Below are 10,987 nucleotides of genomic sequence, written 5' to 3' on the forward strand. Positions count from 1 at the left end.
CAGAAGAACCCAAAGATGACTGTGGCTGAGCTCCAGAGATGCAGTCGAGAGATGGGAGAAAGTTGTAGAAAGTCACCCATCACTGCAGCCCTCCACCAGTTGGGGCTTTATGGCAGAGTGTCTCAACGGAAGCCTCTCCTCAGTGCAAGACACATGAAAGCCCGCATGGAGTTTGCTAAAAAACACCCGAAGGACTCCAAGATGGTGAGAAATAAGATTCTCTGGTCTGATGAGACCAAGATAGAACTTTTTGGCCTTAATTCAATCAATTCATTAATGCAATCGAGGGAAGGATGAATGCGGCCAAGTACAGGGATATCCTGGACGAACACCTTCTCCAGAGTGCTCAGGACCTCAGACTGGGCTGAAGGTTCACCTTCCAACAAGACAATGACCCTAAGCACACAGCTAAAATAACGAAGGAGCGGCTTCACAATAACTCCGTGACTGTTCTTGAATGGTCCAGCCAGAGCCCTGACTTAAACCCCATTGAGCATCTCTGGAGAGACCTGAAAATGGCTGTCCACCAACGTTGACCATCCAACCTGACAGAACTGGAGAGGATCTGCAAGGAGGAATGGCAGAGTATCCCCAAATGCAGGTGTGAAAAACTTGTTGCATCATTCCCAAAAAGACTCATGGCTGTATTAGCTCAACAGGGTGCTTCTACTAAATACTGAGCAAAGGGTCTGAATACTTATGACCATGTGATATTTCAGTTTTTCTTTTTTAATAAATCTGCAAAAATGTCAAATTCTGTGTTTTTCTGTCAATATGGGGTGCTGTGTGTACATTAATGAGGAAAAAAATGAACTTAAATGATTTTAGCATATGGCTGCAATATAACAAAGAGTGAAAAATTTAAGGGGGTCTGAATACTTTCCGTACCCACTGCACCTGGTCTATATCAGGCTCGTGTTTGGGGGTTTGCCTGGAGATGGGTCGATAACCAGTGTCAGATCCATATGGGCTGGCTTATGCTGGAGTGGCTGAGGTTGGGGATCCGCCCCTTCTTCTCTGTCTCAGCCGCTTGTGGAACTCATCTGGAGGTGGTTTGTCTGAGGGCTAAAGGAAGGAATGTGGTGGAGTGAGTGGAGCAATTGTGAAGGCACCCAGTGAAAAGATGTGATGGTGAATTTTATTTTTTTTTCCCAAAGATTCACTTTGCTTGAACAAAGGTACAGCATGGTCACATCTACCTGAAGCTCCTCTTATCTCTGAACAGCAGAGAATGGACTGGACGGTTCAGATAATGGTGTGTTGTGCAGTTCAGGCAGCAGCGGTGCTCTGTCAGACAGCTGATTGGCTGCTACAGGAGCCTCCCCTTTGACCCATAGGAAAGAGAACACACACACAAAAAAAAACAGGTCAAGTGCTGGATGTTTGTGGAAAGCTCTAGCATTTTAAGGCAAGTGATACAGAGTTTGTTCAGTGTGTGTGTGTGTGTGTGTGTGTGTGTGTGTGTGTGCAGGTCATGACTTCAGCTTTTATCACATCATGAGCCTGAAATCCTCTTGTTGTCAATCACATGACCAACAAAAGTGTGATGAGAAGTTACGCAGAGATTAAACAGGAGTTCCACTGAGTAGCTGCCCACTGACTTAAACCTACAGCAATAAGTCAGTTACAGACTGGAAAAAACAGTTTTTATAAAGCTTGATTGTCATTTTTCAAGCAAAAATATTTGCTCAAATGTTAGAATGATTTTGTTGCTTATATGTGATAGTAAACTGAATATCTTAGATTAGTCAAAGGAAACAATCGCTAGCTGTAATTGATAATGTTCAGTTAATCTACACATTGATTCATCTGCTAATCTGAATCAATGTGATGTTCACTTATCAAATAATTCGCTAACAGATATTTGGATGAGAGAGATCTGATATTTAATGGTCCACATTTGATTGTCCTGTTATTTTGTTCTATAAGAGGATTAGTCTTAATTTTAATTAGCTTCTTGTGAATAACTGCTCTTGAGTTGATTTTTGATTTATATAATTTAGGTGTTCAGGGGGCAGACACAGTCTCTATGGGGTACTGTGAGTGTTGGGTGGGTAGCAGATGCAAAGAGACAGCAGAGAGGCGTATAAGACTGTGACCCTGCATCCTGGACTCAACTCTGGGTTGTCATAATTTAGGTTGTAAAACAAACTCGTCCAGATTTCTAGATAAGAGAGCCGCACCACCCAAAGTGGGATGGATGCCGTCTCTACTAATCAGACCAGGTTTTCCCCAAAATGTTTTCCAGTTGTTTATGAAGCCCACGTTATTTTCTGGGCACCACCTAGACAGCCAGCGGTTGAATGACCACATGTGGCCAAACATGTCATCACTGGTGGTAGAGTCCACTTTGGATTCAACTCTAGGACATTGTGAGGGATGTTTTCCATTAGTTTGTATTTTATAGATGAAGAAATTAAATGAGTAGTCAGAAAAGTTTTCCACTGATTAATTGGTGGTAAAAATTACTTTTAGTTAAAGCCCTATGAGTGTTTTGATCACAGCACCACTTTGCCAATTACGGCCTCACCGAGCTACTCACTGCCTCAGGCAATAAAAACCCCACATGGGCTCCTCATTTTAAACGTTCTTCTGGGCATTTAACCCCCTTAAGTTTCCACCGATAGCGCCAGACAGTATTCTTCCTCTTTGACCACTATGTGTGCATTGACTCAGACATAAGCAGTGACACACCAATACATTACAGGTCAAATTTGGGAGTTAAAACACTTGAAATGTTGTGGTAATCTGCCATTTGACAAGAAAACTGTGTTTATATGCACAGATACAATACATTAGGACAAAGTTGAGGCAAGAACTCTGAAAACTGTGATAGATATCTATAACAGTAATAAGTTTATTGTTCAGTGACATTTGCTCTTCCAGATATTTCTTTCTCCAGATTTCAGGTTTCAGTCAGACATTTTCAGTGTTCAAAACAACTACACAAATTCACGCTAACATGACATAAGCTAGCACACAACACCTGTCTGAATGACGGCTGATTGTGAGGTTGCCTGGCAACAACATCCCAAAAAAGCCTTCTGTGGCCTCAAGCCAAAGGCACCGAGCATCAGGGAGTCCTCAGATTCAGTCAGTAAATGTCTTTTAAATGACCAGAAACAGTTTTCTGAGACTCAGAAGATTTGAAAATACCATGAAGACTAAATATTATTGGATGGGAGACTTGGAAATATGTAGCTTGTTGTCAGTTGTGTATGCCTCTTTGTGTATTTAAAGTCATGGATAGAAATGGGTGACTTGTGAATATATGGCCAGGGTTAAAACTATTTATAGGAAACACATATACATCTGGTTGACTGAACAATAAATGAGTGATGTTGTTCATTTAGTCATTCACTCCACTGTTTCCTGCTTCATTCAGAAAGTGTCAACATGTGGTCTCCTCACTCTGTGTGTTGGTGGGGGCTAACTCTCACACACACACACACACACACACACGTACACTGGAGGCAGCATCACTGAGCTGATGATGAGTAACACTGTCATTACCTGATACTGACCTCGTCTTTATGTCACCCAGCTGCCCTTGATTTAGTTGAGGTTGATTTATCATCGCTTTACTTTTTGATGGTGTTGAAAGCTGTAGCCTGTGGGCACCGTGGCAGAGATGTAGTGCACTTAAATGTACTTGAATTGCGCATTTGGTTCCCAGTGGGCAAATCCTAAAGAATAAGGCCATATTATTTTCCACTACCGCCGCATAACATTACTTAAAACTGCTCTTTCTTTTCAGCTGCTAGAAAGCCAAAGCACTAACATAGAAAAACCTGAAATTACTCTGAAATTAAAATCATATTAATCCAGTACAAAAGTACAGTCATGACCATGCTACATTGCTAATCAAGTCAAGAATCTTTATTGTCATTATGCATAGCACAATGACATTTTTTTCTGGCACCTCTTGGCTTAAAAGACACATTATTCATATAACACAAAATTGTATAAGTCAGTATAAAAATATGAACAAATAAAAATGGATGTATGGGACCTAATCAAGTCAGCAGCATGTTAGCCTCAAAGACACATTATTTACATAACACAAAATGTTTCCAAAATAGACACATTAGCTTTAGATGCTAACACATGTATAGGAAAGACCACCACATCTGACACAAATCATTGGCTGCTTTTAACGCTTTCATCTCAAAAAGTGTAACCCTTGATCTTTGCTTTCTTTGTCCTACTCTTGCTCTCTGCAATAAGAGCACAGCCTCTCCAGACTGGCAGCCACTGTTTCAGACATTTAGCTGCTGAGGGGTCGTCCGTGGTTGGCTGTTTGAAATGACCACTCCCGGTTTGAAAAAAGCTTTCTATAACCTTTGCTGGGTGGCAGGTTGGGCTAATTTAAGGATGTGATTTTGAAAACACAAAATAGAAAAGCTGGAACAACAAAAGCACTGGAGACAGCACAGTGTCATGGAGGGGGAGCGAAACCACGTCCTGCCCCATTTTAACTTGATTTATCAGTGTGTAAAATCCTGTTGAATGCACCTTTAAAGAGCACCAGAATGTGTGGATCTTATCACACAGCTTCAGACACAGACGACCTGTGTTTACATACACACACAGACATCCAATAAATAGCAGGGACTGAAGCAACAAGTCAGCCTGGTCTCTGTTGTTTTGGTGACCTTGCCCCCCTCCCCCCATTCCATCTTGTTCTGACTGATAGCTAGTCAGGAAATTAAAAAGGGCCACGGTGAGCGCAAGAGGCGTCTGTATCGTCATAAACAGATAAAACAGTTTATTGAATCCACGGCAACAGAAAAATGCAATAATGCAACAACAGGAAAAGGTGTATGGACAGAGCTATAATTAGATGGCAGTATTTGCCAGAGAGAAATGGTGAGGCTGACAATGAAGAGAGCAGTCGAGGTGAAGCAGGTGCCCTGTGACACAGCTGTGGGTGGACGCCAGTGGTTTTTGTCTGTATGTCCTTGAGCGTACAGACAGTGATCCAGGATGTTTTTTTTATACACACTTAAAGATCCACAATGAAACCTCTGACAGCATAAAATAAAGATATACAGCACATACATAGTAAAACAAATTGACAGACATCTTCCTTATTTAATCTGTAGCCATGTAGGTACAACGGTAAATGGGAAAAGAACCAGTTCCCCAACCTTTTTATGTAATCTCTCCTCTGCAGATGTGCTGAACGATGCCATTTTTGATGAAGACCACGATGAGATGGTGATTGTCAAAGATATCGACATGTTCTCCATGTGTGAACATCATCTGGTGCCCATCTTCGGCAGGGTGAGAGAAACGTGCACGCACACACACACACACACACACACACACACACATATACAGTGACCTGAAGGCAGGAGACAGCAGAAACATAGTGCTTCATTTCCATTTTCAGTCAGAAATGACAGAGAACATTATTTCTTTATGGAAAGATGAGTTCACTTTACTGGAACATTAAGGGAGACATTATGTACGTGATATACTACACTAAATTATACTTGGGTTTACTTGGCTTATACTTATATAAGTATCCAGGAAAATCTAAATATATTTGGCCTATACTTGTACTTAATCTATTGATGGAGATACAGTAAGTATAATTAAGTATGCTTGCCTTAAATATAAAGTTTAAGTGGAACTGAACCTGATCTTTCATGTACACAGTGTTATTAACCCAAAGAAACAGGTAACATTTGGCTGATTTTACTGACAGTTCTTCCATGGTGTCAGAGTATTTTAATGGCTGACCAAACATGTGTGTGTATCTATATATAACCTCATCACATAACAGTGGCAAGGCTGTTTAAGTACAGTAATACATAAATCATTGGCTACAACACTGGACTCTACAGTACAGTTAAAGGTATATTTTAATTACAAAATAATACCTAAATAATGGCGGCAAACTGGTTAGCGCCTCACAGCAAGAAGGTTCCTGGTTTGAGCCTTTCTGTGTGGAGTTTGCATGTTCTCCCTGTGCCTGCGTGGGTTCTCTCTGGGTACTCCGGCTTCCTCCCTCAGTCCAAAGACCCTATTCAAGACCCTCTTAAGCGATACAGATAATGAATGAATGGATGGATTATATCAAATAGAAACCTAGTAATATATTTTAGTAAACTACAATTATGATTTTAGTTCACTTAAAGAAATGTTAATAAATTGATTAGTGAATCAACCAAATGGAATCACCAGCTGTTTCGATAATCCATTAGTCATTTTTACAAACATCTGCTTCTGTCTATTTTGTATCCTGAATCTAATTTGAACTGTTGACATTTGGACAGTAATGGACAGGTGACTAATCACTTGAGCAAAAATCCACAGATTAATCCACACTGAAAATAAGTGTTAGTTGCAGCTCTGCATTAACCAGCATGTAAACAGACCTCCAAATTTCACTTTGATTAGATGCTACTGTGGTCCTAACTCTTCAGCACAGCTAACAGCGAGTTGTCTGTGCATGATCTGGAGCTACTGAGCATGTTGCTACTGCGGCAGACGTGACTGTCCAACATGTGTTTGACACTTCGTGTGAATATTCATGGTCTCCAGAGAATAAATCTGTTATGTTAAGTGAAGTTACATGGCTGCTGGTTGACAGGTGTGACAGTGGTATCAATCTTCTCATTTAACTATGAATTTATGAATCAACAGGTGTCTTTCCCAAAATGTCAGACCGTTCCTTCAAGGACCTGTTGTTCCATGGAGCCTAGTTTGGGAACCATTGCTTTTATATTGCTTCTTAAATTTGAAAATCGCCACAAACATCCAATATAGTAACAGATGTGTATCTTAGAAAACCGTGTGACGTTTATCTGGAGGCTGCAGAGACAGACGACATGAGAAGTAATCAGATTAGCTGAGATCTGTTTATTCTGCGTGTTTTCAGCCTCCCCTGCCCCTTTGACATCATTTCTCTCCACTTTCCTCTTTCTGCCTTTTCTGTTGCTGCTTCCCTTATCCCTCCATCTTGGCCTGCAGGTGCCTGTCATTTAAGACAATAGGGGCTGGCAGCTGATCCGTTTCCACTGGTGTAAATGGGCTCTGATGACAGCAGTGAATCACACCAACACTTACCACACCTCCCTCCCGTGTGTGTGTGTGCGTGTGTGTGCATGTGTGTGGTGGCCATCAGGTGGCTGCAGATGTCCCTAACCCACCCCCCATCATCGTCAGCAGCGTTCCCTCTTATCCAGTCTCTCTCATCTGCCCATCTCTGTTGTGTGTCTCAGTGACTCACCGCACAGAAAGAGACTGCCTCCTCCTCCTCGATTGTTGATCAGACAGCGTGCAGGTAGCCACTGGCTGTTTGATAAACTGTTTCAGTGTCTGCTCCTCAAGAGCAGCTTATTGCAGGCTGTCATTTACTTGGCAATCAGCAGAGCCACTTAGAGAACCTTTGAAGAGAAAATACACTGCAAAAACATCTGTCACCTGGGCTCATGTTCATCTCTTCTATTGAAACACGGCATTGAAATGCTGCGGAAAAGCGAGATCCTGGGGGCTCACGAGTTTGGGACACACGGTGTGATCACAGTGCACCCCTACTTTTCCATTAACCTTTGTTTCCTGTCATTCCCCATCTCTGATTTCCCTATTTATTCTGCTGTCATTATTTTATTCTATTTTATTGTGTGAGTGTATTTGAATTTGACTGAGGGACTCGCACAGTCAAATTCCAGTGTCGATTATGTTTGTACATACTGTATACACATGGCAGATAAAGATCTTGAATCTTTTCCCCTAAAGACATACAAAAACAGCACTGTGTGAGGATTATACTCAATGTAACATGAAGATGCTTTTAACAGCAATAAACAAAATTGCCATGAATAGTTTTCATTTATTTGATAACTTCATATTAAGTCAATTACTTGCCTTTAAAAAAAAGCACCTGTTGTTATAAAAGCACCAGTTGTTATAAAGTTCAATTCAATTTTATTTGTATAGCACCAAATATATATATATATATATATCTCACCAAACAAAAGTCGTTTCAGGGCACTTTACAAAGTAAGGTCTAGACCTTTCTACTATTAATTTTATAGAGGAAAACCCAACAAATCCCTCCTGAACAGCACTTTGTGACAGTGGGGAGGAAAAACTCCCTTTAACAGAAGAAACCGCCGACAGACCCCAGGTCTTGGTAGTCTTTGTGTTTGCTGTTTGGCACTGGGCACATACGTTTATTAGCCCACAGTTGGGTTTTGTAAGATCAGTGAGACAGAATCGTACAGTAAATGTACCTTAAAACCAAAGCATTGAATTAAAAGTGGTTTAAAAAAAACCCTTTGTAGTGCTATTAGATTATACGCAGGTTTATTTTGATGCTATGTAGGTTCCTGTAACCTTGATGGTTCCGCTCACTCTTCTTATTATTATTATCACTTTGCATCTTGCCTCATCGTCACTTGCAGCATGGTAACTCGCCGGTAACTGTGAATGACGTGAGCAGACAAGTGAAAAAGCAGCCGGCCTGTTTGATGTCGATGTATCAGGCTGCTGCAGCTGAGAGGGAGGAAAAGAAAGAATCAAAAGAAAAAGATCTTTGTACGCTTGTTGCTGCTGCCCTTTCTCTCCTCTCGTCAACAAATTGTGTTTGACATTTGAGTGGTGTGTGTGTGTGTGAGAGAGAGAGAGAGAGAGAGAGAGAGAGAGAATTGAGGCCTCCAGCCATCCACAGCAGTGATTCTCCAGCTGATGACTCTCTCTTCTTCCTCACATCTGTTGCTCATCTACCTGTTCTACTCTCCTCTCCTGCTTTTGTTGTCTTTAACGTGTTTTTTGTGTCAGCTTGATGGTCATATTCAAACTGCGTATGGTCTTTTACTGTACATCAGCGATTATCTTGTGTATTGGTGTTAACTATGACTGTGATTAGGTTGTATCTCTGTGTACAAATCAAAGCTGAATAGGAAACTTGCAACTTGGGATATGTGCTAAAACTCTTTAGTGTTGAGCAGCAGATGGAACATTTTTTTTCATCCAGATGGTCAGAAGAGTTTTTGAGGATCCTGAAAATATTGTTAGACCAATGATAAGTGTTTCTCTGGGGTTTTCAAGTGGTATTTTTTCTAAGACAAACCGATCGTTACTGCGATCTGGATGCTTGCTATATGAGAAGCGTGGGACTGACCTCAGTGGTGCCACAGTCACAACCGCATCATCTCTTCCCGTGTGTCTCACCTCGAGTATTGTTACAGGTTCACACTTTCAGAGCCTTGATAAGATGAGGTCACAGCAGCTGCGTTTGCAGTATGGATCTCCACATTGTCAACCACGGTTAGCACAGGGTTAACCTGATCTTGAATTTTTTGTCTTTATGCAGGTTCACATCGGTTACCTCCCCAACAAGAGAGTTCTGGGCCTCAGCAAGCTGGCCAGGTGAGTACAATTAGTCCAACACGGTCGACTGCGTGTTTAATTGGCCAACTTACAGAAGTGTGTGTGTGTGTGTGTGTGTGTGTGTGTGTGTGTGCGCGCGCGCGCGAGGGCTAGTGTGTGTTTAAGCTGATTATTAAAATGTGTGTTTGTACTACTGTGGAATCTGATCCCACTGACCCCAATACGTTCAGGCTTATCGCACTAACACCCCTCACTAACTCAGTACTGGACATTCACACCACAACACATTATGATGAGAACAGCTGAACTGTTCACATTTTTAACAGAAAACCTGTAACGTGTAGGTTTTGTTCCTCAGTCTTGGTTTGAGGACAAGCAAATGAATCCTGAGGGTCTTTAAAGGGAATTTTCAGTTTCATACAACCTGCATATTTTCATATTGCAGCAATAATGACTTCAGATGGCTATTCAGTCTGATAAAAGTGAACTAAAGATGCTTTCAAGACAGATCCAGCCAATTCTACACATACAGTAGCATTTATCTGATCCCTGGTCAGTTCAGCCTCTGAATGATGTGTGGGTGAGAGGGCTGAAGATGACGAAATGTTAGTTCATAAATAGCCTACTGTGTTTGTGTTAGCTTGTGGATAGCTGCCAGCTAATACTAGCTAAACTGTTGCTGTTGCAGCTGAATTGGTGAAGTTATAAGATGGTGGAAATAATATAAACTGGGCAGTTCAGACAGGTCAAACACAAGCCGTCAAACAGGTCGTATCAGACAATAACGGAATGAACATTTACTTATGTCACTTACTACTTCTACTACATGTGTCAGAGGGAAATATTTGACTATGTACTCCACAATACCCTTCAGTTATTTGAGCTGTAGCTACGTTACTTTACAAATCAATACAAGACAAATGAGCTAATAAAAATCTGATGCTTTGTCACAGACATTTTCTTAATTTATATAAACCAAACAATCAGTTAATCTATAAAATCAACAGATTAATACATAATAAAAATGATTAGTTGCACTCCTATACAAATTAGTAAAGATTTGCGCAACCTCAACCAGCTACAATAGTAAATCCTGCTTTTACATTGATGCAAAATAACTTAACACATTAAAGTACAACAGTCACAGGGGGGCTTTTAATGCTCAAAGTACTTTTTCCTGATTAGAACCAGGCACGACACATCTTCAGGCTTTGTTTAGGGTAACGTTACTTTCCCATTGGGGTGTTATTCAAATATACACATGCTGTAAGCATCGAAGATGAACAACACTCCCAGAGTCAGTTTCCAATATGCTGGGTAGATCAACATTTTGTTGGTTCATGTGACCCCTACTTTGCTAATATTTTTTAACAACGTTAGACGAGAAGTAGACAGAAGAACACGCTGATTAATATAATGCAGTTTCTGTAGACGACTGTGCTTTTCAGAATATGTGCAGCAAGACAACAAAAATCACCTGCAGCTTCTCTTTCCTGTCACACCTTTACATTAAAGTTCGCTCCAATTGACTGACTGGAAACTTTGTTTGCCCTGAAGGTGGCAGTGAGAACTGAGTGGCAGCTTCTTTTCCCTAAAAATATCATCTTCAAGCAGCTTTTGCTCCTTTGCACCTACCTTTCCT

At 41.0% G+C, this 10,987-nt stretch overlaps 1 protein-coding gene across 2 annotated transcripts in view; it reads left to right on the forward strand.

The window, feature by feature from the left end:
• gch1 (GTP cyclohydrolase 1) overlaps positions 1-10,987 on the forward strand; it is a 16,304-nt gene that overhangs the window by 2,884 nt on the left and 2,433 nt on the right. For both annotated transcript variants that reach the window (XM_020625188.1, XM_020625189.1), the window contains exons 3-4: positions 5,177-5,286; positions 9,329-9,384. In XM_020625188.1, coding sequence (XP_020480844.1) covers positions 5,177-5,286; positions 9,329-9,384 — 166 coding nt within the window. The remainder of the gene's footprint in view (positions 1-5,176; positions 5,287-9,328; positions 9,385-10,987) is intronic.

Source organism: Monopterus albus, unplaced genomic scaffold (genome assembly GCF_001952655.1).
Source record: "Monopterus albus unplaced genomic scaffold, M_albus_1.0 scaffold348.1, whole genome shotgun sequence".
NCBI lineage: Eukaryota > Metazoa > Chordata > Actinopteri > Synbranchiformes > Synbranchidae > Monopterus > Monopterus albus.